This window comes from Physeter macrocephalus, chromosome 4, assembly GCF_002837175.3.
Source record: "Physeter macrocephalus isolate SW-GA chromosome 4, ASM283717v5, whole genome shotgun sequence".
Lineage (NCBI taxonomy): Eukaryota > Metazoa > Chordata > Mammalia > Artiodactyla > Physeteridae > Physeter > Physeter macrocephalus.
The window spans coordinates 24,949,689-24,973,680 of NC_041217.1; the positions used below are offsets into that span (position 1 = coordinate 24,949,689).

Sequence of the window (23,992 nt, forward strand, 5' to 3'; positions counted from 1 at the left end):
GCAAAATCTATAGCAAATAGTACAAGACAATATACTAGAAATAAATACAAACATATTAATAATGAAATTCATAAATGGATTAAATTCACCTATCAAAAGACAGAGTCATCACACTAGATGACAAATAAAACCAAAATGAACAAATTTTTTAAAAATCAGCAATAATCTGCTTAATGCACCTAAACATAAAGACAAAGAAAGGTTAAAAATAAAAGGATGGAAAAGATATACCAGGCATATGTTAAACAAAAGAAGGTTAAGGTAGCTGTATTAATATCAGTCAAATTAGATTCTAAGGCCAAGATGATTATTATGATTTTTAAAGATTTATTAACATAATTAGAAAATACCCTGGAAGAGCAATTCTGAATAATACGTAACTAAAAACATAGCTACAAAAGAGTTGTGAAAACACTGATAAGTTCAAGGGAAAATTAATAAATTCAACATCATAATAAGGACTTTAAAATAATAAATAATAGATCAGAAAGAAATAAAACTAGTAAGAATATTAAAATTTTGAACAACAAAGTTAATAACTTTAATCTTACGGACATATATAGAAACCTGCACCCAAAAGTTAGGAAAAAATGTATTATTTTCAAACAAACATGTAACAGTTATAACAACTGGCCTGTTACAAAATTAAAAGCAATCTTGACAAATGCTAACAAACTGATAACAAATAGATCCACTCTCCAGTAAAAGAAAACTTTTCTATAAACAGCCAAATAAGTAAACATAACACTATGAATACTAAAAGGCACACGTCTAAATAATTAATGGTCCACAGAAGAGTTCTAACTAAAGCTGGAAAATATTTAGTAAAATACTCTATGTCAAAACTCATGAAGAAAAGTAAAGCACAAATAAACAACATTAGGAATGAAGAAAGGGCAAAACTACATATGTAACAGAGATTTTAAAACTAGAAAGAGTGCAATCTGAACAACTTTATACCAATAAAATTGAAAACTCAGAGAAAATAGATAATTTTCATAGAAAAAAATATAACTTACCAAAACTCACTCAGGAAGAAATAGAAAACCAAAGAGACCTATAACCATTAAAAAATTTGAATCAATAGTATAAAATCTACCTGGAAAACAAACAAAATAAAACAGAAGAAAACAAAACCTCACCAAAGCAAAGGTGATTTAAAAGCGAGTTCTACCAATTATATAGGAAACAGATAACCCCAGTATTATATAACTGTTCTAGACCCAAAATGGGTAAGGGCAGGGGATATGGCTCTCCTGCTTATTTTATAAGGCTAAAATAACCTAAATACAAAACAAGACAGATAAGAAAAATTTGAGAGAAAAATTATACTGCAATCTCAGATATGATCTATGTCAGGTATAAATCTCAGGTAACAATTAAATACAGAATTTTAGCATGGTCAATCTAGCAGTTTGTTCAACTATACCAATACAACTTGATGATAAAGTTATGTTTATATCCAAAGAATGGATAATTTAACATTGGACAATCTATGTCATTCATCGTATTAACAGACTGAAGGAAAAACACCCTGGTATTATCTCAGTGGATGCAGAAAAATCAATTGATTACACAGTATTAAAAACCATAACAAACTCTTGGTAATCAGAAATAGAAATTTCCTTAATCTGATGAAGAATATATACCAAAAGCTTAGAGCAAACATCATACTTAATCTGAAACTACAGAAAAACACCAATAAAGTCAGGAACAAGGCAAAGAAGCTCCCAATTACTACACCTATTTAATATTGTGTTTAAGGTCACTGACTGCATGATGAGAAAAAAATATAGCAAAATAACAGTGTAAGGACTGGAAAGGACAAAACACAAGGCTGTGTCATTATTTGCAGATTATAAGATTGTCTATATAGAAAAATATGCATATACACATAGAATCTACAAATTATTTTGAACTAATAGAAAAATTTAGTGAGCTTGCTAGTTTCAAGATGAATATGCAAAAATCAACTGTGGTCCTAAAGAAGAGCAACAAGCTACTAAAAAGCAAATTTTTAAAAGTTATCCACTTATAATGGCCAAAAAAAAAAAATCCACGAAGTGCCTAGGAACAAATCTAACAAATAAAGGTAATGGATTCACCTTTACCTGAACATTATTATAAAACTTCATTAACAGACATAAGAGAAAACCTAAAACAATGGAGATACCATATTCACAGATGGGAAGACTTCATGTTATAGACAAAAATTTTCCCAAAATTAATCTCTAAATTCAGTGCAGGTCTACAAGCTTGTATATGTGAAAGGGTGTTTGTATATGTCTGTCTGTATGTATATAAACTAATAATATAATCCTAACAATAATATGGAAAAACAAATGGCCAAGAATAGCCGAAACAATTTTAGAGACAGAAAAGGAATGACAGCAGGACACCCGCTCACAGAAACTGACTTCTTACAAAGGTATAGTGATTAAGATGGTATAATTTTAACTCAGATGTGAGACCTAAAAAGCAAGTTGAAACTTAGCTTGAAAAGTCACAAACTTTGGGAAAGGTTAAAACTGAAGCAACTACCCAGATAATAAATAATGATCCACACAGAGTTATATAATCACAACATTTCAGAACACCGGAAATAAACAGAACATCTTAAAAGCTTCCAAATAAGGGGCGAAGGTTATAACAGAAGTACTGAGAATTAGGATGGCATCAGATGTCACAACAGTAAATTAGAAGACAATGCAATGTATTCTAAATTCTAAGAGAAAAATAAGTTCAAATCCATCATACCATGTCCAGTCTAGATAAATTATCAATCAAGTATGAGAGAAGAAATGAAGGCATTTTTCAGACATGCAAGATTATGAAATATTTACTTCCACTGGAACCTTTCTTAGGCAGCTACCACCAAATGAGATGAAAGACAGACATGGATCCAGGAAACAGAGGATCCAATACTAGAGAGTGACACATAAATTCCATGATGATAAGGAAAGGTATGTCTAGGATGACAGTTCTCCTCAGAGAACTGGAGATAGGAGATAGGCCTATCTCCAGTAAGCCTATAGGACAGTCTAGACTAGAATGAGAGTATGCATGCCTCCAGACAAAGGAGCCACTAAGTTATTTACTGTGTCTAAGAGACAAAGGAATTGCTCAATTTCTTAATGTGCGGTAGAGAGTCTGGGGATAAACTAGTGAGAATTATACAGAAAAACTAAGCGAAGTAAAGGGGTCACTTACTTCAGGGAGAACAAAGAGCCATCCAAGAAAAGAAAGGTAATTAAAATAAATAATATGGCACAGCTATGAATAATATTTATATAATTATTAAAAAACTGAACAGGATTTAATGAAAGATTATGTGATAATTACAACACTGGGAAGATAAAGAGGAAGTGTAAGTGTTGGTTGAGACGGGTATAAAAGACCTGTATCCTCATCTTCCATGGTAGGAAATTAATAGATAATATCTAAAACTAAATAACAAGAGGCAGTAGCATGAATACAATAATAAAAAATACATAAGTAGAAGAAACAATGGAAGAAAGAGTTAAAAGATTTTTATGTGTCTGCCTGCAGAAAAAGACAGTTGGAGGTGGAAAAGAACCAGGACAAAGGAATGCTGTTTTTTCTCATGTCTTCCTAAAATATGTATACATCACATAAAAAATAAAGTAGAAAGGAAAAGAAAAAAGAAGGTTTCATTATAATTTTCTAAATGGAGGATCAACATGCTATTATGTCTAGGAAAATTATTTGAGATCATTAATAAAAAATGAATGACTAGGAAGACACACTAGAATTCTAGGAATAAATCTGATCAGGGGCAACTCATATAGACAGAAACAGTACTCAATGCATTCTGGAATGCACAGGGGCTTGGAGGACTGAACACCAGACTCCATAGGAGGAGCCCCAGCTTTAAGGGGCTTAAAACATGCAGGACTGAGGAAACACTACCTCTTGCCCTGGAATTCTTTCTCAGTGTAGCTCTCTCTTTTCCGGAATTGTGGACCACAATTTTCTGATACCACAGCCTACCTGACTTTAATCTATGTTTTCTCAACTTAGACCACCATGCTATTTCTCTCCCTCTCATGTCATACCTGGCACTATCCACTTCCCACTATATACTTCAAACACATGCAGTTATCTTAGAGCAGAATAATTACATACACCGGTCTTACACTGTGTGACTACTGTCATATCTCTTACTTCTACCTATGTCACAAGTCCCACATTACAATATTATTTTCACTTTTAATAGTCAGATACCTTTTATGTAAATTTAAAAAGAAAGATTAATATAATCTTTTTCCTTTATCCTGTAAATCTTATTTATCATATCTGATATTCTTTATCATATAGCTAAGTATCCAAATGGTGTCATTTCCTTTGGTGTGAAGGACAATCTTTAGCATCTAGGCCTCTTTCATTTACCTGAAAATGTCTTTAATTCACCTTCATTTTTGAACAATATTTTTGTTTGATATAGAATTCTTGATTTATAGACTTTTCTTTTTCTTTCAGCACTTTAAAGATATCATTCCATGATTTCTGATGAGAGTTCAGTGGTTATTTTTACCCTTTTTCCACAGTATGTAAAGTGTTTTTTCTTCTGGCTGCTTCCAATTTTTTTTCTTTAAGTTTCAGCAGTTTAATTGTGACGTAGCCAGGTGTGGTTCCTTTTATTACCTTGAGATATGCTAGGATTTTATATCTGTGTTTTTCATCACATTTGGTAAGTTTGAGCCATTAATTCTTACAATTGTTTTCTGTTACTATCACACTTTTACTAGGATTATAACTGTATGGATATCTGAGCCTATATTGATTTTGTTTCAGTCTTTTCCTCTCTGTTCTTCAGACTGTTTAATCTCTATTAATCTGTCTTCAAATTCACAGGCTCTTTCTTCTCTCATTTCTAATCTACTGTTAACCTCCTCCTGTGAATTTTTTATTTCTATTACTATAATTTTCAAGTTCTAAAAGATCTGTTTGATTAATTTTTCTGCAGAGATTCCTTATCTGTGCAATCTTTAAGACTATTAAATTCCTTTGATTCTTTAAACATATATATGATAGTTTCATTAAGTCTCTGTCTGGTAACTCCAATGTCTGTGCTAGCCAGGTTTTTACTGACTACTTTTGTTTTTAAATTGTGTATCACAATCACTTACCCTACTCCCTATTTTTCTTTGGTCTAGTGATTTTTGACTGAATGCTGGCCACTGTCAATAAAACACTGTAGACAGTATGAATTCTATTATCTTCCTCTGAAGAATATTAAATTCTCCTTTCAGCAGATAAAAAATACTAACTGATCTCCTTGAACATGGGTTGGCTTACAGTTATACCCTTTAAAGGCAATTTATAGAAAACCTAAGATTCATCTCAACCCCTTTATTTGGAGGACCACTTTCAAACTCCATTGATCTTATCAGGACTTGGTTTTAGGCTGTTAGATAGGCTTAGAGTAAGTCTTACATGTTACAAACATCTTAACTAGCCAATATTCCAATGTCCCCTAACACTGTGTCTCCTCCAACACTGCTTGATTTCGAGTAATCTGCTCGATTTTCAAATGGATAGCATCTACTCTTTGGTAATTCTCATATGTTCCCATACAGTTGTCCCTCCATATCTGCTGGTTCCACATTTGCAGATTCAACCAATCATGGATCAAAAATATTTTTTAAAAAATTTTCCAGAAAGTTCCAAAAAGCAAAACTTGAATCTGTCACACGCTGGCAACTATTTACATAGCATTTACATTGTATTTACAACTATTTATATAGCATTTACATTGTATTAGGTATTATAAGTAATCTAGAGATGATACAAAGTATACAAGAGGATGTGCAGAGGTTATATGAAAATACTACATCATTTTATATAAGGGACTTGAGCATCTGCAGATTTTACCATCCATGGCAGGGGGGCAGTCCTGGAACCAATCCCCCAGATACGAAGGGACAACTGTACGACAGACGTACAGACCAACCATCATGAGATAGCCCCATATGCATATTTTAGGCTCCCCTATGCACAACTCCCTCCTTTCCAATGGTAAGCCCTGCAGATTCCAGCTGCCTCAGCTAACCCAACGCTGATCTCCTCCTCCTCAGCTCTGTAAGACGGTTAAACTCTGCTTTAACTCTAGCTTTCTGCATCAGAGTCAGCAAACTGTCCCAATCCTGGGAAATGGTGAGGCATACCTCATGAATTAACTTCTCTCAGAGACAACGGTCTTGTGTTGCCTGTTGTCCATTGCCTAAAAACAGTTGTTTCAAATCCAGTTTTATAGTTATTTATAGTGAAAGAACAATTTGGTATCAATTACTCGCTCCATCATGGCCAGAGGCAGAAGTCATATAATCCCTTTAAAAAAAGTTATCTCCTTAGTATAAATTTTCAGAAGTCAAATTACTGGTCCAGAATAATGTGATATTTTCGTGGCTTTTGCAATGTATTATACTAAATAACTCTCCAAAAAGTTTCTGCCAATTAAAATGATATATATTTGGATGTATGCTATACAACCAGGAGATTGAGGTAAATACTAAAACAACAACAATAACAAACAGGGAATACAATTGGGGCATGTAAACTTTTAAGTAAGTGAGAGAATATAACGGAGGGGCCTAGGGTTAGCAGAACTAAAGTAAATGGTAACATAAAACTGAATCAGCCTAGAGGACTTTCCGATAAAAGCATTCACTTGTTGAACACTGTCCCTCAGGAAAACCAGACAACTAGTAAAGAAAGAGAAAAGAAATGAAAGTGAAGAAGTCACATTTTCTTTTTCCATGTAGGATTTATTTTCTTCACTCCTCCGGAACTGTGGAAATATCTCAAGTACAATAATAAACAGTTCAGCTAAAAAAGGAACAAACAAGAGTCTCATAAAAGGTATAGTGTATAAATCTTAAGATCATTAATATAAGCAGTTGAAAATGGTATATGACTTTTTAGATAAGCCCTATTATGAGTAAGTATGCCTAAGTGAAGTAAAGCATAGAAAGACAAATGGATGGAAGGATGTTTGATAGACAGTATAAATAGATGGCTTCTAAAGCAGATAAAACAAGTAGTAAGGGAGATGCCTGTGGGTAAAATAGTTTAAGATTTATCTTTATTTACCGTTCCATCTTCCATCAGCTTCAGACATGAACCAAAATCTGCTAACCGAATATGTCCATTCATATCCATCAATATATTGTCAGGTTTGATGTCCCTGAAAAAAACAGACGCATTCAATTTTTAGTTGGGAAAAATAAACACAATCAGTTACCTGGTAAGATAACCATTTTGTCTGAAAATCTCAACTTCTTTTAAAATTAATACTCTAAGAACATATGTTTCTTTAGATTATTTCTTTATGGGTTCAAATCCTAGCTCTGATTCATATTAAAACTTTTTTTTTTTTTTTTGTGGTATGCGGGCCTCCCTCTGCTATGGCCTCTCCCGCTGCGGAGGACAGGCTCCGGACGCGCAGGCTCAGCGGCCATGGCTCACGGGCCCAGCCGCTCCGCGGCACGTGGGATCCTCCCATACCGGGGCGCGAACCCGGCCTCCCTGCATCGGCATTCGGACGCGCAACCGCTGCGCCACCAGGGAAGCCCCTAAAACTTTTTTAAACACATGCAATTTCAGTGTTCTGGAGATAAAAAGTACTGTGGTAATTTTCATTGAGGTTAAATCTCACCATTCTTCCTTTAGATTTGCACAGATTCCAACATGGCCATGGTAGGCCTACTTTCTGCATACAGAGAACAGCCGTAATTACTTGATACCCACAAAACATACTACCTTCTAGCCCATGAAACTGAACAGGGAAAAATATACTTCCTAGACCCTGAACATAAATGTAAATAAATAAATTTTCAATTACTGCAGGTTATGACAACACAAAAAGAATTGCTTCACAAAGCTGATTCGGAAAACAATTGAAACAACTACTTAATAGTGATCTATATTATATAAAGCTATTTACAGATGTTAAGTCAAAGGCTTGTAAGATATCCAAATCTAACTAATAACAAACTAAATCATGCCAGTTTTTGTGTTTATTTTTATATTTGAATAATAAAAAGTGTTGCAAACCTTTGTGGCAGCTAACCCACTAAAAAGGCAGAGTTGAATAGTTCTGACAGACTATAGCCTTCAAAGCCTAAAATATTTCCTATCTGGCCCTTTTGAGAAAAAGTTTGCTGACCCCTGTTACAGATGATAGATGACTGCTCAATACAGACAGGCAGCTAGATAGACTGAAAACAACAGCCTGCACAGGAATTGTCTTCATAGTCCTCCATATTTGAATTTATAACCTCAACTCTCAGAAATGCTATATTAAGAAAAGATTTTTCTCTTGTTCAGAAACATCAAAGAAGTACACTTTAGTGCTGGAAGGAACCTTAGAAATTACCTAGACCATTTTTAGATGAGGGGAAAACTGTATTTTATTCTTTATTTTTAAAAATATTAAACTGTATAGTCATTATACAACTGCTACTGGTAGAATTTTCAGATTTTAAAGGAGAATAAAGGAATTACAAAGACAGGATTTATAAATATCAATAATATTTTTGGCTATGTAAAAAACAGGAAATATTAAAACTTAATAAGAGAAATAAATTGTATTTATACACTTATAACAAATAATTAATAAAATGTAAAATATTTAACAAGACATTATACATAGTACTGCCACTCCCCAAGTATCTCATTACCCTTCCTGATATCACCCCCTTCCTCCACTCCCCAGAGGTGAGCAACCACAATCCTGAATTTGGTGTTTACTATATCATGCATATTTTATATTAGTACATATACATGTAACCATAAGACTATATATTTTTCTGAATGTCTTTAAACTTTATAATTGATACCAAACTGTGTGTAGCCTTTTGCAACTTGGTTTTATTCTAATGTTATGTTTCTAAAATTTATCCATGTTGATACATATTGTTCTAGTTCATTAATTTAAATGCTATATGGAATATTTTCACAGATCCAATTTATCTATCAATGCTCCTGATTATGGAATTTAGATTGTTTCCAACAATTTTAGATTGTTTTAGATTTTTATTTTGCTATTACACAAAATTCCAAAATGAATATTTTTACAAATACCTCCTTGTACTCATATGGAAACATTTCCCTAGGCTATCTAGAAGTGGAATTGCTATGATAAAAGACATGTACATCTTCAACTTTAGTAGCAGGATTACTACTAAGGTTAAGACTCTTTTTTACATTATCAATGGTCATCTTAGATTCCTCTTCAGTAAAATGCCCGTTAAAATCCCGTGTCATTTTTTTATACTGTGTGTGTGCTGTTTGTTTTTGGTTAATCTTCAGGAATTTCGTTTCCTCAGATTTAAGTACATGTGTTACAAATCTCTTCTCCCAGCATGTGGGCTTGTTTTTCCACATTGTTTATAGTGTCTTTCTTACTCGTAAAAACATTGTTTAATGCTCATGTAGTCTTATAATTTATAATTTGTATTTTTTGTCTTTTTTCAGCTTTACTGAGGTATAATTGACAAATAAAATTGTAATATATTTAAAGTACAACATGATGATTAATCTGATATACATCACATTATGAAAGGATCCCCACCACTGAGTTAACATATCCATTATCTCATCTCACATATTTACTTTTTTTTTTTTTTGGTGCGAACACTTCCATTCTACTCTCTTAGCAATACAATATTATCAACTATAATCAGCATGCTATACATTAGCTCCTCAGACCTTATTCATCTTATAACCTAAAGTTTGTACCCTTTGACCAACTTCTCCCTATTTCCCATACCCCCAGCTCCTGTCAACCATCATTCTACTCTCAAAATTTGCATTGTTTGTCCTAAGAAATCTCCCTTATCCTCTCCTTCCAGGGCTCATAAGGATAGTGTCCTATATTTTCTTTTAAAAGTTTTAAAGTTTTACTTTTCACTTCAAGTCTTTAATCTCCCTGGAATTAATTTTTGTGTGTAGTATTAAGATAAAGGCCACACTATATTTCTTTCTGTCCCAATACCATTTATTGAATGACATCCTTTCACTACTGATTTCTAATAGCACCTCGGTCATAAATTAAGTGGATCTGTTTCAGGACTTCCCATGCAATTTTAATCAAAAATCTTTAGAACGAAAGGGAGCCTATTAACAATGACCAGGACAATAGGCATGAACTGGAACTGTCACAGGCAAACAGAGGTATGGTCACCCTACCTATACCTAGACTACTGTCTTAATTATGAGAGCTCTATAATGACCTCTCTATACCAGTAGACCATGTTTTTAAATTGCAATGGCTCTTCCAGATAAATACTAGAATTAGCTTAATATGTTCCATAAAACATACTGAGATTTTGATGGGAATCACAATGACTTTACAGGTTAATCTGAAGAGAAATTGTATCTTTGCAATATGACCCTTCCCATCCATGTATCAAGTTAATTAACATTATAGACACATATCTTAATTAATGTATATAAATACCTTATATATTAGTTATGAGTCTTCTTTTATGTCCTTCAATAATATTGAATATTTTTCCACAGAGAGCTTACACATCTTTTGCTATTGATAGTCTTGGATACCTTACAGTTTTGTTGCTATTGTGAATAGGATTTTCTTCATAGAAGCATTCTCATTTTGCTTCCAATTTTCATGGGAATGTTTCTCATATTTCACCATTAAGTGTGATCTTTGGTTTAAATTTCCAGTAGAAACTCAATATTAGGAGAATTACCTTCTCCTCCCAAATTGCTAAAAGTATCAGAAGTGGATATTCAATTTTGTTGTCATTTTTGGTATTGAGTTTATTTTTCTCTTTTAACCTATTAATACAGTGTATTACTCTAATAGATTTTCTAATGTTGAAACTCCCTTGCTTCCTGGAATAAAACCTACATGGCCATACTTTTCTTTTTAATGTGCCATCTATCACTGAATCTAAAACTCCACTGACTGTAAAGAAGCCATTTATTAAAAAATTACAGCGATATTAAATTGAAAAATACTTTTGTCTTAGCACTCATAATATATACACTGCTGAATTTGATTTTTTTAAACTTTTATTTTTAGGGACTTCCCTGGTGGTCCAGTGGTAAAGAATCCACCTTCCAATGCAGGGGATGTGGATTCGATCCCTGGTTGGGGGACTAAGATCCCACATGCCACGGGGCAACTTAGCCCACGTGCCACAACTACTGAACCCATGCACCTCAACTAGAGAGCCCGCGTGTCTCAAACTACAAAGCCCACATGCTCTGAAGCACGCGCACCACAACTAGAGAGAGAAAAACCCACATGCCACAACTAGAGAGAAGCCCACGCGCCACAACGAAAGATCCCACATGCTGCAGTGAAGATCCCATGTGCCACAACTAAGACCAGATACAGCCTAAAATAATTAATTTTTTTTAAAAATGTTTATTTTTATATTCATAAGTGATATTGTGCTATATAACATTCTCTTCTTATACTACCCTCGTCAAGTTTTGTTGTTAAGGTTTTACTATCTTCATAAAGTGAGATAAATGGCTTATCAAAATTTCAAAAGAAATTTATACAGAATTCAATTATTCCTTTCTTTTTTTTGGCCCCACCACGCGGCATGTGGGATCTTAGTTCCCTGGCCAGGGATCAAACCCATGCCCTCTGCAGTGGAAGCACGGATTCTTAACCACTGGACCACCAGGGAAGTCCCCAATTATTCCTTTCTTAAAAATAAAAGAGAACTCATCTATAAAGCCATGTGGGTAAAAGGCTGTTCATAGCAGCTATATTCGTAACAGCTCAAAACTGGAAAAAACTCAAATGACCATCAGCAGGTGGGTGGATAAACTGTCACATATTTACACAGTGGAAGACTACTCTAGCAATAAGGAAAGATCTGTTGATACTACATCAAATTGGCTGAATCTCAAAAACTTTACGTTGATCAAAAGACATCAGACCAAAAAAATATATGACGTATGATTCCATTTATAAGAAGTTCTAGAACAGGTAAAACTAAGCTATGGTGATAGAAACCAAAACAACTGGTGATGGAGGGATAGAAGTTGCTAACTGGAAAAGAGCACAAGGAAACTTTTAAGGTGATGGAAACATTCTACATCTTGATTTGGGATGGTGGTTACACAGGTATATACATTGTCAAAAATCATCACTGCACATTTAACACTTGTGGACTTTATCATATGTATTTCAATTTATAAAAATAAAAGGGGTGAAGACAAGAAGGAAGTACCTTTAAAAAATATGAGACTGCAGTCTTGTGGAGGGAGAACTTTCCATTACAGATTCAGTTTTTTTAAACGTTCTTAGTTTATTGAGATAATTTCTATTTCTTCTTAAGTTATAGTCATTTATATTTTCTAATATACATTTCATACACATTTTCAAATTTATTGGAATACAGTTGTTCACCGTACTCTAGTATTTGTTTAATCTACAATATATAGTTATATTCCTAATATTATTTCTTGGTATCTTTTCTTATATCTTGATAAAAAATAACACCTAATGCTTAGTTAGTACTTTCTAATTTCCATGTAGTGTTCTAAATACTTTATGTGCTTTACTTATTTAATGTTCACAACAACACTGCAAGGTAGGTACAATTATTTTCCCTCTTTAGAGATGAGGAAGCTAAGCCACACAGTTAATGCTCAAGGTCACATAGTGATTGCAATCAGGATTTAAACTCAGGCAGTCTGGCTCCAGAAACCATACTCTTTGCTATGATCATTACTGCATATGATTCAATGTTTAATCCATTTGGAATTCTTCCTGGAACACCTTGGAAGGTATGATCCAATTTTATTTTTCCCACAAACCATTCACTGAACCTCTTATTTAAGATGCAACCTTCACCAGATGTTAACACTTGTAAGTATTTGGATCTACTATAAGACTTTCAGTTCGGTTCCATTAGTCTGTCTTTACACACAGTGGTAATATACTTTTAATTATTAAACACAGATATTTTAATATCTGGTAGGGATTGTCTTCCTCACTGTATATTTGTTAATATGCTATATATTTCTTAATAAATATATCCCTAAGTAGTCCATATTTTTAGATACCATACCTAGAGTCTTTTCTTCTACTATATCTCTTCAAAATTATTGTTCCTTGCTACATTGTAAATTCCACAAAGATAAGAATTTTGTTCTCTATTAGATTCCCGGCACCTGGAAAAGAGCCTGACACATAGTAGTATGCAATAAATATTTATTCAATTAATTAGACAACAAAAACTCTTGATATCTTTCTTGAACTTTCTTGCCATTTGTAGTAGTTTCTAGGTTAATTCTCTTTGATTTTCCAGGTATAAAATAATATCATCTATGAATATCATCTATAAATGTTACTATTCTTACACTTTTAATTTTTTCTTTTGCCTTACTGGCTAGTATTTCTACTACAATGTAAAATAATATTGGTGACAATGAACATCTTTGTCTTGTTTTGACTTTAGTAAGTTACCTATTTAGCATGATGCTGACTTTTGAGGTATAAGATACACGCACATACAGCATGTTAAGGAAGCATCTACCTATTCTTATTTTATTTAAAAAAAAGTATTTACTAAATTCAACAACTCTTCTTGATTAAAAAAACAAAAAATAATTCTAAAATGCATATATTATATGTCTAAAATTTATAAATCAAGAAATAATAGGCTTAGGTATCAGGACATTATGGAGATATGGGGTTAAAAAGCAACAAGAAAAACAGCATAAAGAAGGTGAATGTGGCTGCCACTGGGGGGAGCGGGCATAAGAGGTATGACAGAGGGACTATTATCAATATAATCTTTTTGATACTACTTGAGTTTTATTTTAACTATATGCAGTATTATTTGATTTAAATTAATTAAAAACCAAAATACTGGGGACTTCCCTGGTGGTCCAGTGGTTAAGACTTCACCTTCCAATGCATGGGGTGTGGGTTCCAGCCCTGGTCGGGTAGCTAAGATCCCATGTCCCTTGCAGCCAAAAAACCGAAACATAAAACAGAAGCAATATTGTAACAAATTCAATAAAGACTTAAAAAAAATGGTCCACCTCAAAAAAATCTTTAAAAAACCCCAAAATACATGTATATAATGTCTGAGTCATTTAATTCAAGAATATGAAAATGTTTTGACTATGCCACTATGATCATCTGCAGTCAGCAATATTTTTCAGTGAAAACAATTAATGGGTATCAAGATCATAGATAAATATGATAATGTTATAAAGATAATACAAATTGGTCTCTGCTTGTGCAACAGGGAATACAATTACACATTTCATGTAATACGTTGCCTAATGATTCATTCCACATAACTAGTTTATTCCATGGCTGAAAAAGAAGTCTCTCTGTTCCTAAAATGGTCTCTATTTGATTTGATGGAAACTCTCCTAATCTTCTGAATTAATAAAACCTCAGGAGTATACGAACTATGAACTATTCCCTAATCATGTTATGTTTGAAAATATTTATGTTTTATTTTTTTTGGGGGGGGAGACAAAGTATAATGCAGATATGAGGCAGAACTTAAAGAATTCATAAGAAAGAAAGAATGACTTTTCTATCTAGCTGATATTAAGTATGACCTAAATTACCGGGCACAAGGAAGGCCTAAAACATATATAAGTCCACATACTTAACCACCTCAAAAAAGGAAAACATGTCCCTTCCTCCTTTTTCAACCAAAGACTACAGCTTCATCTTCTGTGGTTTCCTTTCCCCTTTAAGATTGTCTACCATTTTCATCTAAATCTAATCTAAAAATGTCTGGGAGAAAGTATACAAAATATGATCTGAATTGGGTCTAACATATACAGGAATAGGCCTGGTTCTTTTTGCACTTTAGGTTTTTGAAGTGTGGGCGAAGCGAAACAGAAGCTGCAGATTCAAATCCCCACAAATGTCAGGGGAGGTGTGGATACATCTGCTGACCAATACCCATCATATGAGTCACAAATGCTCTTAACTACTTCATAAGAATGTTCTCACTGGAGTAGAGGAATAGAAAGAGATTCCAAGTGTAAGAGATCCCAAGTGTAAAATGACAGAAAGATGGTTACACTTACATAACTGACAGTACCCTCAAACCCAAGAGGTTCTTTTCTCTCATCTAGAAGAGCCAGGATCAAAGAAAAGCAGGTGAACACCTATCTATTCTCTCTACAAATAATTTGATAATTAAACCATGATTTTGGCATCGTGAAGGCTACATACAGAAGAAAAGGTTTAACAATCTGTAACAAAACCTTTTCAAGTAAAGTCATAGTTATAAAGTTATCTATCATTATTATATCTGCCCAAGAAAATGCAAGTCTTTATTCTTACATTACCACTGAAATGTATCATCAAATTTTAAAAGAAATTTGAGTGCTTAAAAGAAGTTCTTAAAAATTTTTTTGGCTTTCCCATTCCCATTCATATGCAGAAAATATTCTCTTTAAGATGACAAATAACCTTTTAACTGCCAAATCCAGTAGAATCTTTTCAGTTTGAATCCTATAATGATTTCTCTGTGACATCTGAAAATGCTGATTATTCTCCCAACTATACCATTTTCTCCTCTATTTTCTCAACTAAGACCAATTCTTCTCAGTCTTCTTTCCTGATTCCTCTTTTTCCAAAGTCATACTTCCCATTCCCCTAATGCTGTCCTTCCCTAAGACTCAGTTCTCAGCTGCTTTAAAGTTACAGAGAGCCTCTTCCCCAAAAGGCCTGTCTTTCTTGGGCAACCTATATCCACTGAATAATTTACAGGGAACTATAAAGACTCAGCCAATTTTACTAAATGAGTAACAATTCTGATGGGCTATAGACTTTCCAGAACTCCTAGTGGGGCTGGTTGAGGCTTTGGCCTGCAGTGCAAACTGACTTCTCCCTCTGCCTAACCCTGCTTCCTCCAGCTCCCCCGACAAAGGTGTTAATCCTTAGTACATCTTGCATTATACATACATTCTGTCTCAGTCTCTGTTTCTGGAAAATACAATGTGTTGCATGGCAATGGATAAATGGAACAATGGGCTGGCAAATTCCATTTTCTGACATAAGAAGCAAAATAACATCTGGTATTCAGAAACACTCTGAGTCAGTGACATCTTGCAAATAAGGTGGCAGCCAGCCAACCAGATATCAAGTATTGTCAATATAGGAAGTGAAAGGAAAATTCGGGCAAAACATTAGTTCCAACCTTGACAATCCATGAAAACTAAGAAAGAGATAGAAATGTTTAGAACAGATAAAAATCTCTACATTATCACTGTAAAAAAAGTATTATTCAAGTTTCTTCCTAATCTGGATTGTACCACTTATCATGAATTAAAGTTTCTGTAATCTGCAGTTTTCCTTGTCCCCAAGGAAAAGCATTATTTTACTTAAAAGGAACATCTGACTTAAAAGGAACAACATTATTTAAAACTCTAAGTCAAAATTAATATTTATAATGATACATATTTTTATTTATAACATTAAGAATAAAAAAGCATCCCAAAACAATGACCACACTGAAAGGGCAATATTCTATAGGTCATTTTTACTTTAATACTTCAGTAGAATATCAGTACCAGAGCATGATTATTATAATTATTATTACTATAATAGTAAAATGTGGATATAATAACATTAGTTAACCTTCAAAGCAGTAGTTTTCAATTCTGGCTGGACAACAAAATCAACTATAGAGGTTTTTTAACTATATGTACCTCAGCCCCAGTCCAGACACCACAAATCAGAATACTGCATAGGGACTGGTTACTGAGAATACTAATTTAGGACACGTATCTCTCCTTCCATCAACCTCATGTCAATGTCTCCGATTTGGTTCCTTTTCATTATTTATACAGGTTGGGGAAGTAGGCTCTCACAATGGAATGTTTTTATTTTCTGGTCTTCCTACTCCTCCTCTTTATATACCCATACAGAAGAAAATCAGCATATAGTATTATAATATTACAACTAACATGTTTATTAAAAGTGTATCTTAATTTTGTCAAATACCTATTATATCAGTAATAAAGAAGAGAAAACCCACACTGGTAAAATTATGTCACAAACTGCCTTTTTGTTAGTCATACATTTGAATTTTTAATAGGAACATTAATTTGAAGCTCATCTTACAATTTTAAAAAGTTATTCATAACATTCTGTCAATAAACTTTTCTCAAACTTATCTTTCCCAACAGTGGCTGCCCAAATCCTGATCTTTTACATATCCTTCAAAAAAACCATCTAGATACAATCCACAAGAGGAAACTAGTAAAACTGACAACCCACACTTACAGTGTAGCTCAAAGAAAGTCTACCACAAAATTAAAATCATTTCTAATTATAGAAATAAATATTCAAATCCAGCAGATCAAACTCTAGAGTTCATGTGGAAAGGAAGACTTGGGAAAGAGACTATGGGAAAAAGAAGAAAAGAGCAGCAAGTCCAGGGATGATAAAATGTAGACTGAACTACTACCCACTGTCACTGAAAGAAAAAGTCCTATTACGAGCGGGGTAAGATGCAACAATGGGGGAAACTGGGTAAAGGGTACATGAGATCTTTTTGTACTGTCTGCAATTTCCTGTGAATTTAAAATGATTTCAAAATAAAAAGTTTCTTTTTCTTAAAGTCTGCCCCAAAAAATTACCTTGAGAAAATTTATGGGCTTATTATCTTATGCTCCTCATTGTCTTGTTATACATTAACATAATCCCTTTAACACATATTTATATTTACTTAAACAATATATCACTAAAGAGAAAAACCTTCTAAAACTGTGTACCAGTCAATAGTATCTGATTTTCATCAGTGGACCGCCTATGACCTTGTCCTTGTCAGCCCAGTCGTTTCTCACATTCCCTTTTGCCCATGATCTTTGCCTCCGCTCCTCTGGATAAATCCCAGTTGGCCTAAACTGCAAGAATAATTGCCTTCTCTTCTGAGAACCGCCTTTGACACTACAGGCACACCTCAGAAATACTGCAGGTTAGGTTCCGGACCACTTCAATAAAGCTGATATCACAATAAAGGAAGTCACATGAATTTTTCTGGTTTCCCAGTGCATATAAAAGTCTAGTGAGTGCGCAATAGCATTACCTCTAAAAAAAAACAATGTACATACCTGAATTTAAAAATGCTTTATTACTTAAAAATGCTAACCATTATCTTACAATGCAAGTTGCCATAACCTTCAATTTGTAAAGAGCTCAGTATCTTTGATGTGTAATAAAGCAAAGCACAATAAAACAAGGTGTCGATCCCTATATTCCCTCCACCAGACCTATCTTGCTAAAGCTCTATAAAAACTGCCTTTCTTTCCTAAGGTAATGTCTAAGTCAGCTTGAGCTCCCATGACAAATACCATAAACTGGTTGGCTTAAACAACAGAAATTTATTTTCTCACAATGCTAGAGGCTGGGAAGTCCAAGATAAAGGTCCAGCAGGGTTTGGCTTATAGTTAGGACTATTTTCCTGGCTTGAAGATGTCTGCCCTCTAGTTGTGTCTTCACATGGCCTTTCCTTGGTGTGTTCACGGAGGGAGGGAGGGAGGGAGGGGGGAGGGAGGCCGGAGGCCGGAGGCGAGCGCCTCCCTCCGAGGAAGCGCGAGAGGGAGAGGGCGCACTCACGTCGCACTCGTTGCAGTAGTAGGCGGGCTCGTCCTTGACCCGGCCCTGGTAGGCGATTTTCTTCCCGGCCCGCACCAGGCTCTCCCGCTGCACCTGGCAGTGCTTCATGGAGGGAGGGAGGGGAGAGAGAGAGAGAGAGAGAGAGAGAGAGAGGGAGAGAGGGAGAGAGAGAAGGAGAGAGAAAAGGAGGGGGAGAAGGAGGGGGAGGGAGAGAGGGAGGGAGGGAGAGAGAGAGAGCACGAGAGCGAGAGCGCAGGCTCACGCTCTCTGCTGTCTCCTTTTATACGGGCACTAATCCCATCATGAGGACCCTATCATAATGACATCATCTAACCTAATTACTCTTAAAGGCACACTGGGGATTAAGAGCTTCAACATATGAACTTCAGGGTGGGGGGAACGACAACACATATCCTCATTCCATAACACGTAGAATATTCCTTGAAACCTCCTCATGTACTAGCACTCTGAACAAAGGCTTATTTATGCTTAGCACTTATCTAAGTGATTTTCTTCTACAGTTTCTATTAATTAATTAATCAACTAACAATTGAATACTATGTACCACAGATTGTACTTGGTGCTAGGGTTATAAAATATATATCTGAGATTAACCAAGGCATTTCTACTGCTAAAATTAAATAATGAGAAATAAGGGGAACATAGTTAATGGGTAAAACTTATCTATTTTAAAATACCATATAATTATATAAGAAATGCTAATGAATAATCATGAATAGTTTAATAGATTTTTCTTTTCAATAAATATATGACTTGATACTGTGACTTTTATATTATATATACACAATACAGTCATATTTATTGATAACATAATAGTTCCTTCAACATTTCATGGTGTTCCACAAAGTTCATTTAACACCTATCAGAACTCTGCATTGGTTTTAGATACCATGAAGCAAAAGTGAGACCATATGAACCAAAACCCAGCATGTTCTGTTTCATAATGAAATCAGACACCAACTTGCAAGAAAATGATTAGACATACTTTGGATTCTTCTGAAGATTCTTCAAATAATTCTCAAACTGATGGTACTACCATAACAATATGAAATTACTTTAAAATGTATTTATATACTGTTATGTAGGCACTTCTGTCTTCATTGGAATCTATTTGTTTCAAAATTTATACTTATTCATTTGACTTTTTTGATAAATACAATACCATATTGTAAAAGTTAACACATCTCTTGAAACAAGTAATTAAAGCACATAATCATTGAGTCACAGATTTTTCTGGATCAGCAAGTAAAACAACTAATTGCCACATACTAAAGAGATACTCAAAATGAAAAGAATAAAAACAAGATGAAAGAAATTCACGGGAACATGGCTACTAAAGCCTGGTATACTTGTATATTACATGCAAAGTAAATTTCAAGGCGAAAAAGAAAAGCACCCTTAGTGATGAGAAGGACCTCTAAATCATGACTAAAAGAAAATTATTTCACCAGTAATATATAACAAGTAAATTTGTAATACTTCACTTCCCTAAGGAAAAAGTAAGTGAGGGAGGATGCCGTTATGACTATATAGTTCTTCCCCTCTCGCCTCACCTCCCTACCAGATGCAGAGTCCCAGAACCAGGGCTCCAACTGTAGGTGCCAGAAGCAAGGATAATTCCTAAGAAGAAATTCTAGCCTTTAAACCTTAATGTCAGTACTCCTAAGGGCCTGATAGGGTGAGTCGTGCCATCATTCCATCTAGTAAAACCAGACTGGCAGGGAATACTGCTGGATTGCTTGGTAGTTGAGATAGCCCACTATTTCTGTATCTATGCAACCCTACAATGCATCAATGCACTGAGATGGAGGCACTTGCTAGACTAGTATTGTTGCTGTCAATTTGGACCAGCACAGTGGCCAAACCTAACATTCTTTCCAAAGGACCAAAAGTTTGGGCAAAACTAAGTGACAAACAGAGAGAAGGAAAAGTAACAGCTAAGGATAAAAGAATGAATAAATGGGTTATACAATAAGGGAAATCCAATATTATTATATTGATGCTCTGTGAGAGGCTCAGAGCAAGATATGATATTGTCTTGGGAGATTGGGATTGACATATATACACTAATATGTATAAAATGAATAACTAATAAGAACCTGCTGTATAAAAAAATAAATAAAATAAAATTCAAAAAAGATATGATATTGTCTCTTAGCTCAATTACACCAAATACCAGAATGGGTGAAGCCGTATGTTACTGAAACAACTTCCTGCTTTTGGAACCTGGCATGATCAAATGGAATTCTGCGAACCTGAGTGGCATCACTCTGGGAGACAATTTAGTCATATGAAATGATGATGGACTAGATGGTTGATGAGTCAGTGAGACACTGGTAATATGCCAGCATCTTTTTTTTTTTTAATTTTATTTATTTATTTATTTACTTATTTTTGCGTGTTGGGTCTTCGTTTCTGTGCGAGGGCTTTCTCTAGTTGCGGCAAGCGGGGCCACTCTTCATCGCGGTGCGCAGGCCTCTCACTGTCGTGGTCTCTCTTGTCACGGAGCACAGGCTCCAGATGCACAGGCTCAGTAGTTGTGGCTCACGGGCCTAGTTGTGCCACAGCATGTGGGATCTTCCCAGACCAGGGCTCGAACCCATGTCCCCTGCATTGGCAGGCAGATTCTCAACCACTGTGCCACAAGGGAAGCACATGCCAGCATCTTCTGACTCACCATACTGCCATATGGTGTTAACACTGGCCTTGCTGATAAGATTCAACCACATTATGTAAACAGGCCTTTTGATAATACTGATATTAATAATTTAATGTATTGGGAGATTTAGTTAAAGCCTCCTCAGGATCTAATAAAACGATCAGCCGGAGGAAAAACTAGATTTCGTTAACCATCAGCTAGTTTCTATGCTAAACAGTTCTGCACAAGTTTATCATATGGTACAAATAACAATAGATCAAAGGGGAAAAACAAGTAATTAAAATAGTAGTACAAACATATGAGAATGTATGTAATGGCCTTATAAGATGAATTAGTGGTTTCTTTAAATTTATCCCTACCCAACACTGGGCTCCTCCAAATGACAAACATATTCACTATGATACTATTGCTGTGTCCATCATATAAATGCTGCACTAAATGTAATACCCCCCAAAAATTATCATTTTGTTGTAAGAGAGCCTTGGCTAAAGGCCAGGAAGTGGCCTGTACAGTGAAGAACTAATCTTACCCAATGAGAGGTCTGGCCTTTGCTGCAGCTACTGGGAGGTGATCTCTAGGTTCTTGGAATATCATGCCTAATAGGAGTATCTTTGTCTGGGGCCTTCAGACACCAAACAGATTAACAATGTAATTTATGATGGATACAATTTATTTGGACCATGTAGTATCAGTTTTATCTCCGAAAGGGACTGGAAACTAAAGGGATCATCCCAACCTCAGGGAAGGACTGGAGACTAAAGATCAGTCCTGCCAGCAGTATGTGACTGAACAACCCCCAAAACTCTGGAAACCAAACGCTCAGGTGAGTTTCCTCGGTTGGCAATACGCCATTCGTACTGTCTCATGGATGCCGGGAAAGTAATGCTGCCCTAATTTCACAGGGAGAACAGGAGAGAAGCTCTGGGTTTCGTACTTCTCCTGAAATCTGCCTTGTGCACATCTTCTCTTAGCTCAGTTTAATCTGTACCCTTTCCATGTAATAAACTGTAACTGTAAGTAGAACAGCTTTCAGTGAGTCCTGTTGAGTCCTTCTCGCAAATTATTAAAACTAAAAGTGGTTTTGGGGACGCCCCGAACCTGTAATTGGTGCCAGAAGTAAGGGTAGTCTTTTGAGACTGTTCCTTTTAACTGTGAAGTTGGCCCAAATTCCTTGCAGTTACTGAAATGCCAAATGCACTGTAATATGATGATTATCTTTATATAAAATGATCCCTGTAATGGCGCACATCCCAACTTCACCTACAACTCTAGTTTGACAATTTCTAACTATAAAATTATCTATTCTTTAGTAATTTCAAGGTATTATACAAATACCTCCTCCATTAGCAGCATCAAAAATTCTAGTTTTCAAATGAGACTCAGGACTGTGGGGGACTGAAGGGAGTTTTATCTCAGCGTCAGGCTTCAAAGTTTTTCTATCTCATTGTAAAGGTGTAATGATTTTACATATACCAAGAGAATAACAGACAAATCATACCACAAATCCAAGCTTAGAGACGAAATCCGCCTGAAGCCCTTGTGGAGGCTGAGCACATACCTATCCTTCATAAAATCTTATGGGATAAGAGATAAAAAACTCTTTAGAATTGAATTATGTGTTATTTCCCTCAACAACTTCTATTAAAATAGGTTTGATCCATTTCCTGTAATGCATCAGTACACTTTACCCAAGAGTTAACCATATTATATAAAACAGTACTAACATTAAGTAGATGAGGTTAACAAAAACTGTAATTACAAATCTTGAATATTGAATAAATCCCATGAGGAAAAAGTACGAGTTATGAGGAAATCCATGAATAACAAGTGAATTATTTTTTGCCTTTTATTTTTGGACTAGGGTAAGGAGAGAATACTTCAAAAAAAATACTTTCCATCCTAAGAATTTATTTAAGCCAGTACTTAATGTTTAAAACAAACACAGCAAAGCACACATACTCCATTACGTTCCACAAAACCGACCTAATTTGCCTTCAGAGACAGATTCTATCCAACAAAAAGTTAGTGTGCCTGAGACCTTAGGATCCTTGTCTGATCTGAAATGCGAGCATTTTTACATGAATAAGCTATACCAAGTAAAACAAGTAAAGGTAAGCATGAAAAATATGAAAACATAATGACATCTTCTGCTCATTAGTTATTTTTTCCTGGTTTAGGTTCTTTACTTTTAATTCCAAGTTCTATCTCATGATTCTTTACTTGTACCTATATTTTGCTAGTGTTTTATTGGAATGAGGTGAGAAAGAAAGGAATAAATTAAATGACTAGATACATAACTATACTATGAGGAAATACAATCCAATGGGCACTACACAATAACTGATGTAACTCTTTTTTAAGCCTATGTGTAGTCTAAATACTAGATGCAACAGTAACTGTCCCTAAAATATGACTTGACAATGGGAATGCTGTGTTGCAGCAACCTATTAACCCGTAACCCAGTAAGAAGACCTTGAAAAAAACACAAGCTTCCCTGTTTAGAGGAAGAAAACCTCCAGAGATACATAATAAAATATATCCACTGAATACACTAGACGAAAACATCACAGTCTCTGCCTCCAGAAGCCTAAAAACTAGTGGAAAAAATGAGGCAAATATAAAAATAAATAAGTAATTTGATAATGTACACTATCCTATACCTTAACAAAGCATGTAACAAACTACAAAGTGATCAT

The 23,992-nt window shown here is 34.8% G+C and overlaps 1 protein-coding gene across 16 annotated transcripts in view; it reads right to left on the reverse strand.

The window, feature by feature from the left end:
• CDC42BPA (CDC42 binding protein kinase alpha) overlaps positions 1 to 23,992 on the reverse strand; it is a 306,437-nt gene that overhangs the window by 160,226 nt on the left and 122,219 nt on the right. For all 16 annotated transcript variants that reach the window (XM_024130600.3, XM_055084055.1, XM_028488396.2 and 13 more), the window contains exon 6: positions 7,114 to 7,207. In XM_024130600.3, coding sequence (XP_023986368.1) covers positions 7,114 to 7,207 — 94 coding nt within the window. The remainder of the gene's footprint in view (positions 1 to 7,113; positions 7,208 to 23,992) is intronic.